Raw genomic sequence first — 24,492 nt, forward strand, 5'->3', positions numbered from 1 at the left:
ACAGCCAACAACCCACGGCTCTCGGCGACGAACGCCCCCAACACGCGACCAGTCAGTCGGTCTGTCACTCGCAGGCCTCCACCGCGCTTGTCTATCAGCAGTTCAACAGTTTGGACCACGGTGCACCCCATTCACTTCATTAAAAACTTGTTGCCATTTCAATTTGAAGCCGAAACACCGGCTGGGCGGAAAAAAAATACACCAGAACTCAGAGCTCCGAACTGCTCGCTGCTGACTGCCACAAATTGTTGCATTGAAAATGAAATTACCCACGTCAATTAACATTAATGGACACTGGCCATAAGATACCTGCTCCTCCAGCCGGATTAGTTGTGCGTATCTTGGCCTGCAAGTCTGGTCCGCTCCGATTGTGAATGTCTGGCTGAGAAGTCGTAAATAGCATCTGAATTGCGGCGCGCAAACTCGAGCATTTGATCACACTTTAATTATGTGTATAAATTACATTTGCTGGATAAACAATTTTAGTGGATGTGGCGCTTCCTGTCATATCGCCAGATGATTTAGATAGGATACCATGGTACCATGATCACCTTAACTTAACTGACAGCTTGCCATGAAGATTAACAAATTTTAAAACACTGTTGGTGCTTTAAAACCGATTAAGTACCAAGAATAGGTATAGATACAGTTCAAAGAAGTGTCTAGAATCCTTTTTGAGATATTACCCTATACTTTCTAGTCTAACCTGTGTTTGTGTTTTGTTTGAGAAGAGAAAGCCTTTAAATTAATTATGAGTAAAATAACCGGAAATGCTACCATTTATTGATTGATATTGATATCGATATGATGCATTAATACATAAAGAAGAGAAGTCTTTTAAGAACCTCTAACCCTGTTAGTTTAACCTTTATCCATCCTCATTCGAATAATTAGATATTATAGCACTCCCCAAAGAGCTTGGTAAAGCACCAGCCGCTTAGACGTGCTCGGACTCATTTGGAAATCGGTTTTTGTTGCCTTCATTAAACTCACAACGATGGCAAAGCTCCAGCCTCGCCCACACGCATTAATTCTCCCAAACATATATGTATGTATATGGGAGCTATTAACTAGCACCAAAATGCTGGCAAAGAGGATCATAAAAGCGGCCGTGCACCCACCGACTTTCCTCCTCCTGCGGGCTGCTCGAGATTTTTAGCACATTTTTAATTTATTTTCAACATTTTTACAATTCTGAAGCATTTTTGCATCTCGTTCCTGGGCATCAAAGTAGTAAATGTCGCACTGTGTCGTAAACGTGTAGGGTGTTCAGTCGAGGATGTGTGAGTGCTCCCTGGGAGTGTATGGGTGTAGATGGGGAGTATATGGATAGTATATGGGCAGTATATGGGCAGTATATGGGCAGTATATGGGGTGTAACGATATGTGAAATACGCCGGGAAACCTGCGCAGGAACTTAACGTTGGAAACGTGCGCGCCTCAAAGGCAAATTACGTTGCGCAGACGCATTTAATGAGCTGCGCGCCGCTGAGTTGCAGCGCTCAGAGCTGAGTTTCTTTAACGATGTTTTGCTCAATTCCTACAATATTTTTGTTAGGTTCTTAATGGCTTACGACTAAGCCGTGCACTGCGAGAAAATGTAATAGAACAAACCATGGAATGCAATTCAATATGTTTAATTCACTCTGACTTAAAGTGTACTTCATGTTTTGAAGATATGTAATTCAAATACATATGGTGTATGTACTCTTAAAGTGTGTTTAAATGGATGAGTAGACCCACATTATGTGCCGATAAACAATTTACTCACCCGAACGTTCAACTTTTACACGAAATGAATGCAGGCCGAATATTTCTCAGGATCGTAGATCAAACCCCTTGCCAATTGGTTACCCTTTTGCAGGCTATTGGGACTCCACATTATTGGTTTGAGATTTCAAACATAAAATTATAATTTACAACTTTGTTTTTTGCTCGCTGGCTGGAGAGGAGAAACATAAAACTACGTGGAGTCTTTTTAAGTTGATTTTAACAGCGCGTAATTTCATGAAATGCGCGGCAAACAGATGCGACTGCCGATGGAGATGGAGATCCATGAAGATGAAGATGAACATGGAGATGGAGATGGAGATGGAGATGAAGATAGAGATGGAAGCATAATATTACCCCAAACCGGTGGGTCCTTAGCCTCCGATCCCCAGTCGTTTTCCGCCACTCCACAGCCCTGAGGTTCACCATACATCTTGGCAAAATAATTTAATTAGCTTTGCCTGTGGCTTCCCTGATTGCTTGCGAAATAATGCTGGGATTTCATTTTAAAACGTTGCCATTTAGTTTTTATTTCATATTATTGCAATCCCTAGGTTGCAGGTCAAACCAAAACACGAAATTCCAAATATTTAAGCTTAATCCTGCGAAAATGAAAATCAATAGTATGGGAACCTTTAAAAGATCACCGCTTCAAAGAACGAGGGGCGTAAAAAATTAAACTACATCTCCGTTTGTTTTAATAGTAAAAATGTAAATTACAAAATTGAAATTTATTATAAATAATAATAAATATTACAAGCGAAGCCAAACCAAAAAGTCAAATGTTCCACTAGTTCTACGACATAACGCATCGTATGTATCTATCCAACCTTCGATAGGCTATTGAACCCTGAGTATCTGGCACTTGGTCGGCGCACATGATATTTTATACAAATGCAATTCCATTCAATTGCCCGGGGTGGAGAGTGAAAACATGTTGCATAATTTGGATAGCGAAACGGGCATTGATAGCTGCAGATGGAACCGAAACATCATCATCATCATCGAAATCGCTGGCCGGCGAAACTTACCTTGAACTTGAATTAGTTTCCATTGCATTGCTTATTCATATGGAAGTGTTTATATATTTATATTTATATACGAGTATCTATATGTAAGAGTTCTGAACTCGGGTATTTGCATTTAAACAAACATCGATACCGATGCACAAACACACATGACCAAGGGTGGGCACGTGGGCTAGTTCAATTCCCGGTGGCACACACCGCTGGCATTGGAATTCGAGTGAGGAAAAGTGAAAACGCCTTGTATTTGAAATTGAAATTTTACCGAACTGTTGCGATTTGTTTTGCAAACTTTCCAAATGATTTCCCAACGCTTTTGCAATGCACATTTATTTGGCAGCGGGGAATTTGTATTCGGAAATTACAAATATTTTAGGAACTCAAAACTGGGCCGTTATAAAAGATATTCAAAAATACCGCTCCATCTTTACTATTTAATCTGCAAAGTAATTGATAGCGCATTTATTGCAAGTAAAGGTTTGAGCAATATCTCATGTATGCAAATTACACTTTTACGATGCCCATTAAAAACCACTCAGCATCTACATATAATAAACAATATATTCTTTTAATTTGATCAATTAATAAGATTATAAATATTTCTGGCTGACATGCACAGTACAATTAATAATCGCAATTAAAATACATTGTCTTAGACATATTTGTCTTTGATTCATATCCCCAATTAGGCAAAATCGCATAAATAGATTAGTGTGCATATATCATATGAGGAATACTACTTACTGCATGTATGGCATACGTTTTGTGTCAAAACTTTTGACAGCTGGTCCTCAGCCAATTAATTTCAATTTCCAACAAATTCTTGGCCAAGACACTGCCAGACACTATAAAGTCGGTGCGAATTATTTTGTAATTTGAATTTCGCCGCCCCACAGAGTATTGCGCTCGAAATTTACGATCGCGGTCATGGATTTTAATGAGCCCCGACCACAGACCCTCCATTAACATTTCAGCAATTTCTGCAGTTGTAACAACTTATAGGTATAAAAATAAAATATGTAAGGCGAAATTAGTCCTGTGCATGTACAATTCGTCTACGCCACTCGGCTATTTAGTTCTTCGTCAGTGGCATCCAAGAACGCACCCCTCAAATCGAGGAAAATCTGCCAAATTTAAGCGACCTTCCATTGTTTTTCCAGCACACTTTTATCAGCTTGTCAATTTATCATTGAAAAACATACACTTCACCGACCTGCCCAATACGTCTCACATTATAGGGCAACGAATGGGCACGTAGTGGACAGTTTTGTTGAGAATCTCTGGTCCATTCCTATCAGCGGAACTGCAGACACGTCTGAGCGCCGGGAAATTTATTGACTCGGTGTCGACAGGCGCTAAAATTGACCACAGGCGATGGTGGTGGGGTTCCTTGAACGAAAACTAAAAAATTTCAAGATATATGCTATGTAAAGTGTGCATCACTTTTACTCCCCGCTTTTACAGTAAGGTTACTGCAAAATAAAATGATATTCATATTGAAATCACTATTTCGTTTACTTAGGATCTGACAGCCTTCGGAAATTCTAAATGACACACATTTAAATGAAAATATAAAGATTAAAAGCTGAAAAACTTGAAGTATCGGTTTTCTTGAGCTCACTCTCTGACAAATTATATATTTCGAGCATATTTGTAAATTAACTCCTATGTCTTCCCTGCGCATAAGGTCATGAAAAGCCCGAGCCCAATAGAAACACATTTGCAAGGCAGAGTATGAATAAGCCAAGGACAGGTTTGAAATGAAGCAGTCAGCTTTAAGCACATGGGAAACTCACGCTGCACTTTGTTCGCGTGTGAAGGCAAAGTCAAATGCATTCGTTTACGATAGACATACAACGCACACCAGCGGACACCCACAGCTGTCTATCTCTCGGCACTCGGCTGCTCAACCGCTCTCTCTCTGGCGAACATATAGTATATAGTGTAGATATAGCTATAGGAATAGGTATAGTCGGGCAGACCCGGCCGCGACCCATCCCCGACCACGACAATCGGCACGTGTAAGCAATTTGTTGGCGTAATCGCAAACAAATGCACTCCCGATGCATTTCTCGCGCTCTCTCTCTCTAGTTGCTCTTGATTGTTTGCGACGGGGACTGGTCTGCCTTGACAACCGAAAGTGCGCAATGAAAATGGCATTTTCCTTATTAATTTATGCTTGACCAACCACCGTACGTATACGCAACGTTGGGCGAGCGCTTATTTAAATGAAACATTAAGTGCCGAGAATGTCTTAGACAGATTCACATTTTTCGAGTAATTTAGATGGTTTATTTATTGGGGGAGCGCTATCGGAGGGATAATTTATGGGCCCTGCTTATTGGATAGCCCGCGGGACAAATTGCGAGAGATGCAACAAAATTATCCAATTATGCTCACAGATATAATTATACCGTTAATTGTCTTGAGACTAGCCTGGATTTATGACGGCCCGCCTGCAGACATAGCTTTGTGTCTCTGCAGCCTGATTTATGGCCATCACGGCGTATGCTCAACACTTAATGCCACTTGCCATCTGCCGATTGCCGATTGCCGATTGCCAATTGCCAATTGCCGGCCAATAATTCAATATATTTATTTTAATGGCTTACATGCAAATTGTGCACTTTGTTCAATTCTTTCGTTAATTGCTAAATGCAACTGACTGGCCAGCGCTATTAAAATTAAAAAAAAAAAAAAAAAAACAGCTCGGTTGCCACAACTATTTGACAATTATGCCGGTTTTTTAATTCGAATAACATGTTGCCTATCACTCAATCGACGCTCAATAAATTCCGATTTTATGTTCATATCCATGCAAAAATCCAAATCTGGTTTGTGAAACGTCCGCTGCACAGTGTTTTTCGCCTTAATTGATTAATTAACTTTACGATTTTTTGTCGCTTCGATTGCGCAAGAATTCTCTACACACAAGCGGGGTTATAAAAACATTTATATATCTTAATAACCAGAATTTAGCATGCAAACACTGATTGTTTATCTAGGTGCACTGCTCAGTCAAATGAGAAATTTAATTTAGTCCTTCTTTGTTCACAAGCGAACTGTTTTCGGCATAAAGTTTTCAACTATAGTTTTAAATAAAGCTAAAGTTCTTAAATAAAAGAACTAAATGTTATCATGCATCATTAACACTAGTTTCAATTTGAAAATAGCTAGAGTGCAGTCCGATATTAATCAAGTTCATAGAGAATTTCAACGGATTGCCCTAACACAACCAACCAACATTTTACAAAACTAGGCAAACCGCTTGGAATATATATATATCAGCTTTTAAGCTGATATTTCGAATTTAATCGACTTAAAGATCAAAGGAAGCATTCACAGTCTACCACATACGTGAGCGATATATTCAGAATTCGATGGGGGTTGAACCAAAAATCAATTTTCAGCCAAAACCCTTCATGTGATGGCTCAAAATTAACGCGAGCAATTAACGCGAATGTAACGGGCGGCAGTAAAAGCCAGTAAAAAGTTGTGGGGTAGTCGGAGAAAAAGAAATCTACGCTTTTTGGAGAATTTTGTTTCGGTTTTTTTTCATTCTTAATTTTACGAGTGCCGAAAACCCTGCGGCCAAAGCCAAGTAAATATGTTTGCCGCAGTTGTCGCTGTAGTTGTTCGACTTGGGTCGTCATCATCAACCGACAACTTTGACGTGAACATGAACGTGAACGTGAACGTGAACGTTTTTCGGGCTGGATCGTAAAAAGCGCAAGAGGAAAACTTTACGATGCCACAGTCTAGCAAGCATTCGGCATTCGGCGTCTGTCCAAGGAGGCTAAGCTGAAAGACAAAAGCATTGACTTTCCACTTCCTCCTCCTTGGGAAATCCCCGAACCCTCCGATGATGTATGAAATTAGTGGCCCTGCACGGTAGCCAAAGCAAATCTCTCTCTGGCATGGCAATCGCGTACTTAAGACAGAGCCAATTGGCAATAGGGCTTAGTGGGGTTCCGGAACCATACGCAACACGAACACATCCCGAATTCAATTAAATGCTTCGGCGATGCACTAAGAAAAATCTACTTTCTTTTCGTAAGCATCAGTATTATCAACGAAGGCTAAACGTTCTGAAACACATTATGTGTTTGTATACATTTATCATTTACTAATAGACTGGTATGAATTCATTTTTGTCGTTAGTATTTAGTTCACAGAATAAATTTTAAAAGTTATATTACATCTGTGTCTTAAAAGCGGAGTATAGTTTTGTAGTGCAGGACGCAGCAATATTGGTTCAAGTGTAGCAATTGTTACTTTGACTGCACGTCACGTTCTGTTCTCCATACACCTGGAAGCCCTGGCCGATAAGAGCCTAAGCTCCACACGCTTATCGCGATCATCATCATCATCGGTCCGGGAAAAGGGCAAATAGATGGCACAAACGCTGATAACGACGATAAGTGATGAGTGGGACATGTGCATTTGAAAGTGAAAGTGCCGCTCTTTCTTGCCCCTTTCTTTCGGCGTGCGGGTTGTGCTGACGGATGCATTCGATTCAAATTCATTTTTGGCCAGCTAAAAATACATCCTCCGAATACTTGCTGCCAAAATATTTCGCCAGGGATGCATCCCGTGGCATTTCTCAGTCCACAGCCGGTCGAGAAACTCAGCAGCCGCTATGAGGAATTAAATATATAATCTTTTGGTTGGCAGGCTTCTAGTCCGGATTTTATATACATTTAGGGCCCCATTAATTGGGAGATTGTTGGTTCTGTAAATCAGCTAATTATTGTGGGGCACTACAATTCGTTCCTGACAAAGATATTTCGTTTGCTAGACAACTTGATTTCAGTTGAATAAAGAAATTGGGATTTCTCAGTCCACAGCCGGTCAAGAAATTCACCAGCCTCTATGAGGAATTAAATATGTAATCTGTTGGTTGGCAGGCTTCTAGTCCGGATTTTATATAAATTTAGGGCCCCATTAATTGGGAGATTGTTGGTTCTGTAAGTCAGCTAATTATTGAGGGGCACTACAATTCGTTATTGACAAAGATATTTCGTTTGAAATAGTTATTAACTGTGGGACTTGTAAATCGATGTAAGTGTTTTCTGATCTTGAATCCCGCCACCAAGTTGGCATTCACTCATCGTAGGTGTTTGGGCATGTCATGTTCTGGCAGAAGAAAACCACGCGATTTGTGCGTCGCAAAGACCCGGAAACTAAAAATAGCCCCTTTCTACTAATTTGGCCTGTAATTAATGGCTAATTCTGAACGAGTTATACTTCATTAGCTGGCGAGGATGTTCCTGGGTAGGAGCTTTTGCCTTCTTCCCCCATTCACCTGTAAAGAGCGCTCTTTATGCAATTCACGCGCAATTTCCAAGGCGTCGTCGGCGGCATCTCTCTTGAACCAGGGCCAAATTAGACGCTATAAAATTGCAAACTGAGAAAAACTTATTCGCAAACAAAACGAGCACATTTTATTAAATATATAGATGCCTAATAGGAATGTGCGCGATGTGTAGAATTTGAACAGCCGGAAGATAATTTGTGAATACAGAAAACAATATTAAAAGCATTCAGTCCTACGATATTTGCTTTCCTTACTTCTGTACATTATGCAGACTTAATGGATATTATATTTCATTATTCTCTAATATTAATCTTAATGTAATTGCCATATATGTACATAGACTGCCAATGGAAACAAAACAGTCACAATTACATCACAACTTGTTTAAAACAATAAAGCTTTTGTGGAATATGATTTATTTTAAAGGGTAGTTTCACCTAATGCAAGTAAATGCCTTTTAATATTGAGAAATCATCATTCCTTTCTGGTCGCAGTGCTATTGCAGTGTTAGGCATTCAGATCTCTTACCTTTGATATTTCACCGACGAGATATAAATTGCCCCGACACTTAGTTCAACTTGACATGCCCGCCACGTGTAATCCATAAACGTTGGCGTCCCAAAACACCGCCACAGTAAGCGCTCGGTATAGATGGACAAGTGGCGTACTGATGGGCACATACTCACCCACTTTGGCACCCACTGAAACCCACGACAGCTTGTCGGACTCTGGCAATTTCTTCGCACTTGGCCGACTTGATTTCCGTTCATTGCCCTGTCAGCGATTCTTGCCGGAAAATTGGCGGTTGAGGTCTATATTAGCGGGTGTGTCTTGGTCTTGCTTCCTTTTGCTCCGAATTTTCCGCATTTATTGCACGACCTTCAGATTCAATTGGGCTAGACGCCCGAAGAACTTATCTCCCCGACACGATTTCATATAAGCAGTATTTCAATATTTATAGCAATTTGTCCGACGCAATTGACGAAACAAGAGACAAGAGATGTCATTGCAAGACAACTTGGTTCATTTAGCATGCCTATTAGTTTGAGCAGCATTCATTAAAATGTCATAAAATTAGAGGCACCAGAGTTGGACGAGCCAAATATTTGGCAGCTCGATTGCAACAGTCGCACATTTGGACAGGCATTTTTGCTGGCAATTAATATGTATCCCAATGTGCACATACAAAGTAGTCGATACAGTCAGAGAAACACCTGGGACGTACTTACAGTAAAGCCAACAATTAAGCAAGAAACTTGTTACTACCAATGCAAGTGCGATTGCAGATTATTAAGTTAAGTTTAAACCTAGAAATTCTTCTTGACCCTGATTAAATTACAATATGAATCGTAATAAATTCAACTAAGTATGAAATCTAATAAGGGAATCTTAAGGTCTTATGGTTTTAAGTTTTGAGTTTTATCAACTTTTGGTACGCACCCTAATTGAAAACATTGTTTTATTAGTGAGTATTAAAGCTTGAAAAATCTGTTCCAATATATCTAGTTTTATACATATATTGTTGAGTCTGTTGTCTAATAATTGTTCACAAAGTAATGTAGTAAAGTACAAAAATTTATGAAATTACTCTAACATTTTTTATTATGTACATTGGGCACTGCAATGAACTTCACCTTATACGCCTGCTTTACAATCTACCAATGTAAGTGAATGTATTGACTGTGTTAAATAAATATGAGATACGTAAGTACCTGTTGATAAGCCGCTTTTACATCAGACAATTTTGATAATGCAGTTGGTTCAAAATCGATCCTATAAAACAACACAATCAGTAAAAAGGCTACCCTAACAAAAGACGTGTTACCAAACTCACACAAATCTAATCTTTTCTTTGCTAATTTGTATCCACAAGTACTAAAAAAATAGCAAAAAGAAAAGGAACTTTATTATGGGGAACAAGTTGAAGTCAAATGTTAAGTTCAAACAGTAAAAAAACAGCGACAGCGCGACGATCATAAAAATAAATCTACAGAAAAAGCTTGTTATTTTCGATAATAAAAATAAAAACTATATAAATGCATGCAAAATGCAGCAGGAAAGGAGGGATAGAAAAGGCTGCGGGGTGAATAGTATGGGATATAACTGAAATATGACACAAGTTCAAGTGAATTACGACGACAAGGAAAATACGACAAGTCAGGAAGGAGCAAGGATACTAGACGGGATAACGACAACGACAACTATTAAGAAAATGGGTACTGAGACGAACAAGACGAAGCTCTCGCCTCTTCTTTATATAACTCGTAAAGTCGCTCGAAAATTGCAAACGTTTTAATTTTGAGATTAAAACGGCTTTCGTGCGGAGCTTAACAAGCTTAACTTGGCCAACCGAATGCCAGTCAACCAAGCGGGGTCCCCTGTGTCAAAGCCAACTTCCAACTTCCGCCTTCTAGCAAGGACGAGCAAAATCGGAGTGCCACTTGCCACTTGCCACCCGAATCCCCTGCTCATTCGCAAGTCTCGTAAAAAGGCTGCATGCTACATGCACTTTTATTGGCCTTTACTGCACTGTGTTGACGAATGCACAAAGAGCTCCTCTGGAACGAGCTGCAGCGATGAAGAAAGCTCCCTGCCAGAAGGTGAGCCAGCCAGCGGATATTGGCCAGGGTTTTGTGTTCGGGAATTTAACTCGATTGAAGGTGAGGCAATGAATAACAAATGAAAAAGGTAAATGCAATCTGGCGACGGTTACCTCGCCGGCTTACTATTTCAAAAGCTGTTCACGTGGGAGCTATTGTCCACACGGAAATGTAACCTACCAATGACTTTTAATCAGAGCAAAGCTGATTCGTGTATTTTCAGTTCCGCATTGGCAAAGCCATTAATATCCTGATATATTTCTGCGATGTTATGTATTCCCATTTTCGCTGTTTAGTTTTATGCCGGCTAGGGGACTTGTCATTATTGATTTCCTTTTAAGGTCAGGATATATCACGTCCACCGAAAGCCTGCGTGCAAAGTATTTCCAATTATTAGTTAGTTACTTCACATAAAGTGTTAATGCTTTTAGTAAAAAATACAAAAAGTTCACATCTACAACACCAATTAGTGAGTAAGCAACAGCATAGCAAATCACTCCAAATAAAATAGAATCCATCGACTGCTTGGTCAATTCCTCAGAGCTCATCACATCTGCGTCTGGTATTGTGGCTCATTAAAACACTGTTCTGCTCCTTGCATTTTCCTTCCCGCTGCCAAAGATTTTATATTGTCTGCTCAGCGCACATTTGCATTACACCCGTCCCCCGATTTTGGTCCGGACTTACACATACATATACCACAAAGCTTGCTTCATTTATCACATTGCCCCAGTGCAGAAGGATTTCGTCAATTCTCCTTCCTTCTGGGTGCATTTGCCTGCCACTTACTCCTTTCTGTGCATACTGAGCACTTTGAGTTGCCATTTTGTGGATATGTCGATTTATTATTTTTTATTGTTGTTACGTTTTACGACCTTCCTCGAGCAACTCGACTGCCGACGGGGCAGATCTGCAGATATTTCGAGAAATTTACGGGTGTTCCTCATCGTTTTGGTAGCCAGGCTTTATCTCCATTCAGCTGCAAAGCGCACGAAAATTTATCAAAATATTTCCAACATCTCGCTTCTGCTCTGTTCTTTATTGCACAAGTTAATTTTACAACGCGATGCAGAAGTGCTCCACGCGGAGTGAAACTTCTATGGGTTTTCAACAGCTGCAAAATGAATGCTTTTAATCTGAAAAATATTCGTTCGACTTTTATTTATTTTTGGATGATTAAATAAAATTAAAACATTACCTAGCTTTCGGCTTTTCCTTTCTTGGGAATATCATATAAGAAATGAAATCAAAATAATTTGCACGACAAATAAAACAAGAGAAAAATGGACAGAAAATTTACAGGACTAACAAAAAATGTGAAAAAATATCAAAACATTTTTCAAAAGAGTGGACGTGGTAGTTAGGGTGGGCATTGCAAAAAGTTTTTTTGCAGATCGATAGAAATATACAATACTAATAAAAAAAGAAGAAATATCAATACTTGATAAATACATCGACTTGGCTATTGATCCTGATAAAGAATATACATATGTACTCTATATGGTCGGAATCGCTTCCTTCTCCTTGTTACATACTTTTCAACGAATCTAGTATGCCTTTTTACTCCTAGCTACTCGTATACCTACATATTTAAATACGTTTCAACGAAGAATGAAACAAACTTTTCAACCATTAAATGTACATATGTATATAACAAATATTTTCAGTTAAAGAAAACGACTTTTCCTCATGTGATTACAATTGCCCTTCGAGCAATAGGTAATATGTATGTGCTTAAAATTAAGAATTAATCTTGAAATTGTACATATAACCAAACGACAGTTCTTGATTCCTTATCGTAGATACTTGGCATATGGCAACTTTTGAATAATTTTTTAGTTCGTAGTATCTTTATAAATGTTTATTTTTGGGCGTCAGAGTAACAGAAGAAAATTAACAACAATTATAATTTGAAGCATGTATACCAATATTAAAAAGCTCTTAATTCGATATATTTTTCAAAGTATAAGATTAATAAAAACCGGTGAAAACGAAGAATTGCGTGTATGCAGTTTTGTCTTAGATTTTAAATATAAAGCAACTGCGTAAATAAAATGGAACCCGTCCAGATAAACGCAGGAAATGGTTGGAAAAAGAGGCAGCTAGCGAGCGAAGTGGTGCCTTGGCCATGTAATGCCTGCCAATTGGTACAAATAACTATATACAGGATATATAAAACCTCCTCCAGAAACTGTGCAGCTGCAGCAGGAGCAGCAGAAACAGCTTCGTGCTGCAGCAACAAACTCATAAAAAGGCCCAGAAAAACGAGCGAGGAAAGCTTGCTAACGACTTAAACGCTGCAGAGGGGAGCTGGGGAAACGAGGTCCTCGTGGAGGACTCGGTATCGTGGAGCTCGGAGACTGCCGAGTGGAAGGTTAGCTGCAGCTTGGACAGTAATAAAAGTAATAACAACACCAGTACAAGTACTAGCACCAGTACCAGTGCAGCCTGCACAAAGAGCTCCATCATGTACATGGGGTACACTATACATATGTACTATATATACCTTGCTCCACACGAAGCTCGGATTTGTGTGCCCCCAGTTCTCCTGCCACAAGGCCCTGCGCAGAGTCGCTTTATGCGCGTTAATGGCATCGTTTACTGGCTAACTGTACATGCATATAGACGTGCATCTAGCAGATCTACATATACAAAGATATAGATACATATTCGTGTACGGTAGTACATACATGGTTCTGCAGGGAAGGGGGCGGTGCAACACCGACAGCTGCAGCTTTTCGTGCGGGGATACTTTTCGTGCCAAGTGGGCGTTACCAACGTTTCCCGAGCGTTTTATATAAATATTGTGTAATGTGTGTATTATTTATAAAATGTTCGGTGATTAGGTAAATGGTTCATTCAGAACTCCATGAATGAATTGCAGTTCTCGATTTATTTGAGTTTTTGGCTTAATTTCTAAACATGGCACTGTTGCACGAGTCTCAACATAGGACTAATTAGCTGCAAAAATATGCAGTTGTAAAGTGTTATTAACAAGTTTAGATTACAGATAATTAATGCTGTTGAACATTTTAATTAGGGATTGTTATTTCCTATTTTGTTTTCCAGAAATGTATTTGAAATGTTTGTGTACGTGAGAGCTTGAACGGCATTTTAATGCTTTGCGGCGTTAATCTTTTAAGCGTTAATAATTTGAGAATCGGGTTCACGAATGCTTTTTATGAAAGTATATTAAAAATGGTTGGGTAATTAAGAGGCTATCTGCATACGGAAATAGGAATTCCCGCTCCAATAGTATTTATTCCTATTAAAAAAAATAATTAATGCGTCCTAAAAAGTATCTGACTCGACTGCTTTTGTGGTTTTAATAATATTAATTAGCATCGTTCAATGGGGCAATCTAATGAAAAGATGTAGTCGGAGTCCGTAAGGATTTATATAAAAGGAAAATACGCTTCTACGATGTAATAGAGGCCTGAAAGGAATATACATATGTTTGCAATGTTTAATTTCTCGTTATAGTTTGAAACCATAAACGCTATTATCTGCCTAATTTTATACTTTTAAATTGACTCTTTGTGGTTTCACGTAGTGGTTTCGAATAGCTAATTAGAGTTAGATTATTCTAATACTCTTCGCTGCTCAACTGGGAATCGTTAATATACTCTAATTCAAATACACTGTCATTGCTTAATAAGCAATGGCGCTAGCGTTAAGTGGGCAGACCAAAACGAATAGGGCCAGTAAAATTGGTTTGCAGTTATTGACATGGTCAAGCGTCGGTTGCGGCAGCAATAAATCAATTTATCAGATTTATTTGCGCCCAATAAAATAATTTGCAGGCATAAAATGGTAACAAAACAGCGCCCGAACAGCGCCCAGCCCACTAATGACTTAATTACTAAATTAAAAAGGCGCAGACAGCGCGGCAAATGTTCGTGCAACGCGACCAGCTGAATGAGCATGTGGGCAACACTCGAGTAAAAGTTACAAGCCACAACAGGAAGTAGAGCTGTTCCCAAAACGAGTTTCTAGTCAAGTTCGCACACGCAATCTGAGTGCGCCAATGCAAATCCTGCAACAGCGTCTGTGTTGCATGCAACAGCAGCAGCAGCGGCAGCAGCAGCAGCAACAACACTTGCACGCCACCAACACCAACACCAACGACCGCGTTGCAGGAGCTGCGGGCAGAGAGCCACCATAAAACGGGCCAATGGATATGAAGCTCCGCCTTCATCCAAACTACCGACAGCAACAACGACAACGACAACGACGACGGGCCAATGTAGCCGCTGTGTTGTTGCTGCTGTTGGTGTGTTGCTGCTGTTGGTGTGTTGGTTTTTTGTTGCTGTTGCTGTTAGTGTTGGTGTGTTGTTGCTGTTGGTGTGGAGGTAAAAACCAGAAAATGAAAAAATAGCTGGCGATACGAAGAGCATAATGGCACAAGCTCTGCGAGCAAAAGAGAAACACCAGAGGGCAAAATATTAATACGAAGCAAATATTCCACATGTAAGCGGAGAATAGTAAAGTCTTTATTTTTGACATAAGTGAAATATCTATTTTATGCCTCCAACAGTCTTTAACAAAACCTAAGTTAGGTGAGGTAAATATGGTAAGTACAGAAGCTCCAAGACTTTACTATTCGCATTAAGAAGTTGGACTTTATTATTTTTTTTTTGAAGTTCTCATTGGTGCTATTATTAATATCATTATAATGAAGAAATGGTTGGACTAACGTATTGGAGTATATCTATTGTGTTTTACTGGATTATTAACTTAATCTAAGTAACTTAATCTAAATAAAATTGTAAAAAATTACACAAAAATAAAAAAAAGTATTCGCTAGGATATATGCCCTAAGCACTGACTTTAGCACGGAGTTTCACACCACCATTTTCTTGTTTTTCTTCCAATAGAACAAGTGATGTTGTATATATACATACATATATATATGTATATACAGACTGCTAAAAACAGTTTCATGTTTTCTTGCCTAGATTTGCTTAGTCCGTCCCACCTAGCTAACAATTATGCTGATGCTACTAGTTTTTACTGGGATTGGATATGGCGTACATTCCTGTTTGGTATCAATAGGTTCCCCGTATTAAGTTGCAAATTGTGCCGACGTTTTTGCAGCCATGTTTACGTTGCACATCGCTGTCTGCCAGTTTTGGCACCATGCTCTTTTGCAAACTGGCGAAATTCGAGATGCAGTGCCTCCACGACTCTTGTCGAATTGTTTGTTTATGGGATTGAAGCTGATTGCGAAAAAAGTGGGGAGATCGATTGCAGGCAAATGATGATCGAGAGCCACGGGAATAAAAAACTAACGACATCTTCCTCTTTTCCTGCTTTTCAGGCCAAGACGTTTTCCTAGACTATTGCCAAAAGCTATTAGAAAAATTCCGCTATCCTTGGGAGCTGATGCCGCTCATGTATGTGATATTGAAGGACGCAGACGCCAACATTGAAGAGGCTTCCCGGCGAATCGAAGAGGGTAAGTCTGCTGATAACCTTATAGCACCTTACTGCCAAGCCCTTAAACTGGCTGTGAAGTAAAATTGTATAATAAAATGCCGAATGTCTCTCGATCTGATCTAAACCAGGCCAATACGTTGTGAATGAGTACTCCCGTCAGCATAATTTGAATATCTATGACGGGGGTGAGCTGCGCAACACAACGCGGCAATGTGGATGATAATTTTTCATTAACTAGAGTAACAAATACCACTTTGAACCGATATTTATTGTTCAGCATCACATATTAGCTTAATGCTTTGGTGAAATCGCGCGAATTTAACGTTTGTAACTTAGAGTTGAGTAACTTAGCGTTTTATGGAGCAAAACCTCTGTAAATAAATCGAATTTATCGGTAAACTAAAGCGCGCCTTGGACCATCTTCAATCAACAAGCCAAATATGTGACCGATGTGTGACCGCCGTTCTCCGTGTCAGCTTTCTTCAATCAACATTACCCCGTGCTGAGATGTCTGGCCGCCAATTATTAATCTACAATCAACATTTTCTCTTCAATCAACAATCCCCCAACGTAACTAATCAACATGCAACAGAGCCCTTGCCGCCAACGAATAATATAATCAAAGGACAAAATTTACTAAACGTTTTCAAAAATATTCGAAATACCCACGCCAAAACAACGATCAACATTTCAACACGTTCGCTATCCAAATCTGCACATCGGCTATATAGCTTTAGTTTAATCTTATTTAGGTTTGGCATTACTCAGTTTATTGGGCTAATTACAGTCTAATTAAAGCCATTGAAAGCGCCTTACTTCAGTCGTTTATGCTTTTATTGTTTATTTAAGTACTTAACTGAATCTAAGTACAAAGCAATGTTTCTTTCGTAAGCTGCACTTAATTGATCAACAAAGGGGATCGAGGAGAAAACAAAGATATACACTCAATCAAATAGGCTTACAAGCTAATCTCAAATTTCGTCTCTGTGTGTGAATTTGTATCTGAACAAGATACATACAAGGTGCATAGTAACCCTTGAAGAAATGATCACTATTTTCCGGGGGTCTGGGTATCAAAACTGTTGTGAGACAGTGCACAAATTATAAATATATTTAGGTTAATTTCATCGATGTCTTTCGAAACTCTAATTGTAATATTTAACTCTCATTGACATTGTAAAATATTGTTACGACCTTAAGATTTAGCCCAACGGAATACTATAAAAAGGATAAACCTGAAATGTCAGAAATAAACTATTTTCCTTAAACAAAATTGAATGATGAATTCGAAACTGAAAACCCTCGGATATGCGAATTACCTCACTGAACTGAAAGTATCAGCTGTTGTTTGTTTTGTTGATGACATTAAACTGGTAACGATTGCTTTTCAAGTTGTTGCCGTTTCACGAATCCATTACCATTGCACGTCCCAGCATCATCAGCTGAAGTTTGCCGAGTTGGAGCTGAGAGCTGGGAGTTGGGAGCTGGAAGTTACTTGTGTCGCCACTGCTGCTCGGATCGTAAATGCATCATTAAACCGAAAAATGCATGCGAAAAATTTACGACCCTGCCAACACCATTGCCAAAGGCCTGCACTGAAAAGTTTTCAGTGAATTCATTTTCGCTTTTATGATAGATAGCCGTCAGTTCAAATCGAATCCATTTATGTATAAGTTGAATATTTAGAAAGGGTAGACTTAAATAATGCTGTAATTTACTTGACTAACTTTAGAATATTATATCGAATTTTATTCCTTCTTTATAATAGTAACCTATATCGGTACTATCCATAGATCCTAATGGGTAAATGTTAGAGCTGCCTTAAGGATTTCTCCAAGTGTGTGCCTGTTCCCAGCTTCGGCTTTGGTTTCTCCAGCTGAGATAAACGACTCTAGTCCGCAACCAGGTAGCTGCAATGCTCCGGCCGTAACAGCTCAACATCGCTCCTCGGCACTAAACACGTCACGATGAAATTTCAGGAATCGCAGGCGATCTGGGAGGGTGAATCTCTGGGTTACCATGGGTAGGCAATGGCGACGTGTAAATGTGGGCACCATAAAGCTCAAAAGTGTTTATGGTTGAAATGTGTGCAAGTGAAAGAGGAATCGCCGAACCGATAAAGGTATTTGATGCCAACGAATCGAAAGTTTTATTGCGATATTCAAGGTCCCTTAAAAACGAAATATTGTTAACCTACCTTTTTATACAAGAACAGAAAACCATCGTAGATACTGCAAAAGAAAAGCTGACCTTAGGTCATAACATAACATAATATAACATAAATAACTAGTGCAATGATTTTAAAGATATTTCAAAGTTTTACGCGCTGAAAAAATTACATCATACAGATTCCAATACAAGGTTTAATATTATAAAAACAAAGGAAAACTTGTTATGATACACGATTTCAAGTGCAGATTTAATCATATTTTTTAGGCCGAACTCTGAATTTCTTAAATTATGTATACATATTTTACAGTTACAGTTACTTTTTGTAATTAGATTAGAAACCATTCATTTTCGGTTTTGTTTTATCATTACCTCATTTTGGATACATGGTAATATGTAGATATATAGGACTTAATAATATGTTTTCAAAGAGTGCGATGACCAAACCACCTCATGACTCAGAGCATATAGTAAATTCATATGGAATTTAACCACTCTCCTCGACCCCATTTTACGACGCACTGCCTCATCCCTGCATTGTCATATTTCCAGCGACGCCTTTCTTAGTTTTCCCATAAAAAATAGACTACTAGTATACCATTTTGTTCGGAGCGCCATAACGAGCTGCAAGCCGCTTCATCATCGTCGTATGGGGCTGCCCAGCCCGATTCAACTCAACTCAGCACGGCTCGGCTCAACGAGTCTAGAACAAATTCCTTTCCACTTTCTACCAGAATTTCCCGAGCATTTACCAATGCTTATTAAAAACTATAGGAAAGCGCAGACCAAGCGGCTGCAGGAAGCAAAAATTTCCAACTTTACGACTTCATATTGTGGGCGGATCGTAAAATATTTGTGCAGCGTCAACTTCCACTCCACTTCCGAACCGCTCCTCGTTTCCCATTAAGTTTCGCTACTGTCATTTTTACTGCCCCACGACTTACAAGCTGCCACTTCTGCCAGACATCTGATCCACATTCCTAGCCAATGTCTCCCATGGACAATCAAGATTCATCATGGCCACGGTCCTCGCTCGCTAAATAATGAGCAAGCAGTTTGTCATAAAGGATTCCAGGGCAATCGGGCTGGACATAGTTACCCCAAAACTGCCTCGACCCCCAAAATTCCTCCAGCAACCAGTCAATTCGACCGGAAACTTATGGTTAAGGTTTTGTGGCCTGCAAAGCTTAGATTATAGTCATTGGACGAAGCAAGCACAACTAGTTTCTTTAAAGGAAGGCTCAGAAAGATTGTGGATTAAACGAGGTCATCAAATATTTGACTATTATATTAATAAAATTGAACCAGTAACCAGTAAAATTTTAAGAAATCTGATGTGCCAAATTCAGTTCATATCATAGCTTAGTGCATTTGCTACCAAGGGCTTTGATAAACTCTAGGCAATTTAGTTTATAAAATAAAATAAGAGAAAATGCTTTAGTCGAGTTCTCTGACTATCAGATACCCGTTACTTAACTGGAAGTGATATGTTTCTGGAATCTACATTCTAAATCTCAATTTTCTAGTTTTATTAGTTTCTGAGATCTCGTCGTTCATACGGACGGACAGACAAGCGGACATGGCCAGGTCGATTCCGCTGTTGATCCTGATCATGAATATATGTACATATATACTTCCTTATGCATACTTACATACTATTCAACGAATCTAGTATACCCTTTTACTCTACGAGTAACGGGTATAATAAGTTAATAAAATGTTTGCAGTAACTAATTGGTGGTCCAAAGGTACATATTTAACCACTCTTACACCCAACTTTAAAAGCTTGTCTAACGAATGATTTCCTTGCCCTACAGTCAACATCCTACGTCCATTTTCATTTGACTTATTTCATTACACCCAGTCTGGAATTGCCAAAGCAGTGTGTTCGCCGAGCTATCGGATTGTAAGGTCGTCACTGCGCTGCCTGGCCAAGGCAAAGCTGCTCGGAAAAGCATTCCTCTAATTAACGCAACACCAAGACTCGGTTTATGGACAAACCCAATGAGAGTTAGCTATATATTAACAAGTACCAGAATGCCCTGGCAGGAGGAGAGCTGAGCTTGTGCCGTACCCTGACCCGCTGTCCATCACCAACCTGGGTCACAACTTTTTTACGACTTTTTATTATTTCGTCAAATCGCACAATGGGCGGGCGGCATTAGTTGCGACTGGGTTAGGTCTGGCATTGACTGTACCTTAGACTCAAACTCCACCAATTCCACTCCCATTCGATACTTGTGCGTCTTCCGAGGAGGCAACTCCCCCCAACCAAAGAAAGGGGAGTACAAAGGGGAGGCAGGCTCATGCGTAATTCTCTCTCGTATGCTCTGGCCCTGTTTAATGCATTCTGCAGTTGGCGGAAGAAAAAATCCCATTAAAATTAAGTAAAATTGCAGCAGCAGCAGCAGCGTAATCGTAAAAACTTGGCATTTTGATGTTGCAGCAAGCAGTAAAATTTTGAAAAGTTTTTGCCACGCAGATAAGGCGGGGAGTCAGCGGAAGACAAAGGCTCTAGCCAGCCGAAGCTCCAACTGGGACTGGAAGCGGGATCTGGTCGTGGATGTGGATGTTGATGTGGTCGTGGATCTGGGGGCGTGGCACTTTGGAGTGGGGAACGGAGGTTTTATTATGTGAGCACCGTGCGAAGGTTGCACATAAAGTGCATTCCGGGGCCATAGGTGGGCCCGTGCCTGGAGTCCGAGAAACTGGGACCTCAGGTTCCTCATGTGTCTTCCAAAATGGCGCACATCTTGGCCGGGTGGCATAGACATTAAATGCGGCCGTAGGTATTGCTATGGCCGCCAGCCACGGCTTTAAACTGCTCTACTATATTTTCCATAAAAAAAGTGTGTTAAATTAACGATGGGTCTTTCCACTAAGCAATCACTGGATTATGTTTAAGTTATTGTAGAAACATCCCGAAAAAGTTCATTTATATTTTGTTCTCCCTTGTAAGATTATATAAAACTAAGAAGGAGAAAGGTAGAGTCAAACGACATCAGATTGGAAAACAAGAGAGAACGCTAAAGTCGAGTTCCCCGACTATATGATACCCGTTACTCAGTTAGTGGAAGTGCGAAGGAGAAATGGGTCAACAGTCTCGCGCTGCGTCTATGTCTCTGGAGTTTGCATGCTTAATCTCAACTTTATAGCTTTTATAGTTCCTGAGATCTCGACGTTCATACGGACGGACAGAAAGACGGAGAGACGGACGGACAGGCGGGCATGGCCAGATCGGCTTGGCTATTGATCCTAATCAAGAATATATATACTTTAAACTGTACATACTTTTTAAGGAATCTAGTATACCCTGTTACATACTTTGTTCTGCCTGTTACATACTTTGCTCTGCCTGTTACATACTTTTCAACGAATCTAGTATACCCTTTTACTCTACGAGTAACGGGTATGAACAGTAAAGTCAAAAAATATCAAAATGTTTTAAAATTTTCTAAATCAAACTTGCTATATGTCGGGGGCTCTAGAAACGGCATTCTTAACTTTAACTTTCATCCCTTTATAGTTCCTAAGATCTCAACGTTCATGCGAACAGACGGACATGACCTAATTGACTCGGCTAATGATCCTGATCAGGAATATATCTTGTGGCATACTTTTCAACGAATCTAAAATACTTTTTACTCTACAATTACGGGTATAAATACTCATAACGATTCCAAAACACGATGTACCCTTTAAAATATTTCTAATAGGTGTGTGTAACCCCAAAAATGTATTCATTTTTAAGGTGTACACAATTTATTTGGAGTCAATAAATGCTTCTGCCCAGTGCTAATCGCATAACTTCTGTTAATTCCCAGCTCGAGTGGAAATAAATCGCACTGTAGCTCAGATCTACTACAACTACTACACCCCGATGGCCCTGGTGAACGGGGCGCCCATGTACCTGACCTACCCGAGCATCGAACAGGGTCGCTATGGGGCGCACTTTACCCATCTGCCGCTCACCCAGATTTGTCCGCCGACTCCAGAGCCACTGGCTCTCAGCCGCTCCCCGAGCAGTCCCAGTGGACCGTCGGCCACCCACAACCAAAAGCCCTCGCGACCGGGCAGCAGCAACGGCACCGTCAACTCCGCGGCCTCGCCCACAATGGTCACCACGATGGCCACTACCTCCTCCACGCTCACGCCCACGCTCCACCGCCGGCAGAGATCGCGTTCGGCCACGCCCACCACTCCACCCCCACCACCGCCGGCCCACAGCAGCAGCAACGGAGCCTACCACCACGGCCATCACCTGGTCAGCTCCACGGCTGCCACGTAGCAGTATCGCAACGTTGCTGCCGCCGTGGCAGCAGCAGCAGCGGCCGCTGTCCTTTTCGTGTAAGTATACAGATTGTTCTGACCACTTCGTTTATTTATTGATCATCAATTGAGCGACTTAAAATGTATTTTGACACTTTAGAGAAAATTTAACTTAATACACTAACAATCTGTTTAAGAACCCTAGATATAATAAAGTTTAGCATTTTTTATATTTTCTCAAATAGTGCTCTGATTAATCAATTACCAGTGATAAAATTATATTAGATTTTAAAATTTAGCCATGTATCAATGGTTTCGCACTATAAGCCTGTATACAAAAAAGCCATATGTGCGGGCTACAATTTTCCAACTCTGTGTGTAGATTGTTTTTGGGTGCTCATCTAGCTACTCAGTTGTTCAAAACTAAAGTAAAATCTTAAACTTAGCCCAGCATTAGTCCTAATACTCCGAAAGTTTCCGTTTCCGCTTTCACACTTGCAGCTCATTTCGCATTCTAGCCCAGGCGCATTGCCTTTAATCAAATCAATTTCGCAGCATAGTTTTATGTTCACAATTTGGGTTGCCTGGCTTTTTCCAGTCTCGGTCCCTGGTCCCTGCTTCCTGGTTTCTCGCCCGGATCCCTTCCTCTTCCCCATTTCCGGTTGCAGGCGAGGTCGAGTGTGTAGCTGCTGGCTGCACTTCCGTACTGCGCACGAAAGTATGCAATGGCTTTTTCATCATTTGTCCTGATGACTGCAACGTGGGCAACAAAAGCGCTCCAGATGAAAAACATTTCCTCTTGGCCCGACGTACCACGCCCCCTAATTTCGCCTGCTCCGCCTGGCAATTGAGGCATTTCGGCATTTTCTTGGTGCTGCAGTTGCTTAACTCGGAGAGAGACGGGTGTTGAATTTCCATGCTGTTGTCATTGGCATTTTTGTTTATATTTCCATCGAGATGGGCAAGACGAGCTGGTGTTTTGTTCCCAGCGTTTGAGCATTTTGTAGCCTTTTGTTTTGCTAAGCGATTTGCTTTAATTAAAAACTCAAGTGGCGCCAGCAGCGGCAAGGGGTTCTCCAGTTGCCTTCCCGATGAAGGGATGGGGGATTTGGGTGTGGTATTTAGAGGACGGGCATCACATCCAAACATCAAAACATACGCTTCGCAGGTCTTCCTTTTTCACTCGGTTTGCCGTTTTACGATTCAACATGGCAAACCGCGAAGATGACACTACAGAATGCATATTTCAATGTTTTGGTCTCGTCCAAGGTAATAAAATATTCGCATTGCTGCATTATGAAAGCGCGCCGAATTGGCATCTAAATCTTGTGTAGAAACTGTGCGCATTCGTGGCCCTTCGATTGTTTTGCGCCCATTAAAAACCCCAACTGCCGAACTCTACTCCTGTCACCTCTCGCCGCACTCCTGTGGCATATTTATTCCAGCTTCAAAGGGACGCGGACGATGTGCAGTGTTCTGTTTTTATGGGTCTGCATCATAAAACCGAAACTGAACTGAATCGCACGATAGCTGCGTGAAAATATTTTTTCTCTTCCAAGGCGTCTGCTGGCCAACAATTCCGCCCCCTTCTAAGCCTAGAACTGCAATTAAATGTTCCCTTTGAGAGGGCGAGACTACAAAGTCAGGCAGTTGGATATCGAACTCGTAAAACTATCGCAAAGTTCGTTTAACTCTGTGATGGGGATCGGCCAAATCAAACTTATTAAAAAGAGTCGGTCGAGAAAAAAGGAAAGCAAACACATTGGCAGCAACAAACAATTATTTCGGGCAAAACTCAAAACCATAAAAGCGGGCAAACAATACCGAAAACTTTTACGAGCCTTGGGGAGATCCTGCGAGCAGCATTTCCTGAATGCGTTTCATTTTGCCAAGAACAAACGCA

At 40.4% G+C, this 24,492-nt stretch overlaps 1 protein-coding gene across 3 annotated transcripts in view; it reads left to right on the plus strand.

The window, feature by feature from the left end:
- The window catches only part of LOC120453140 (protein doublesex), a 42,423-nt gene that overhangs the window by 15,147 nt on the left and 2,784 nt on the right, over positions 1 to 24,492 (plus strand). For 2 of the 3 annotated variants that reach the window (XM_039637690.2, XM_039637692.2), the window contains exons 3-4: positions 16,033 to 16,170; positions 22,145 to 22,667. In XM_039637690.2, coding sequence (XP_039493624.1) covers positions 16,033 to 16,170; positions 22,145 to 22,608 — 602 coding nt within the window. In that variant the 3' untranslated portion in view covers positions 22,609 to 22,667. Of the gene's footprint in view, positions 1 to 16,032; positions 16,171 to 16,279; positions 17,420 to 22,144; positions 22,668 to 24,492 lie in introns of those variants that run through there. The other variant, XM_039637693.2, reaches the window with a different exon arrangement.

Source organism: Drosophila santomea, chromosome 3R (assembly GCF_016746245.2).
Source record: "Drosophila santomea strain STO CAGO 1482 chromosome 3R, Prin_Dsan_1.1, whole genome shotgun sequence".
NCBI classification, from domain to species: Eukaryota; Metazoa; Arthropoda; class Insecta; order Diptera; family Drosophilidae; genus Drosophila; species Drosophila santomea.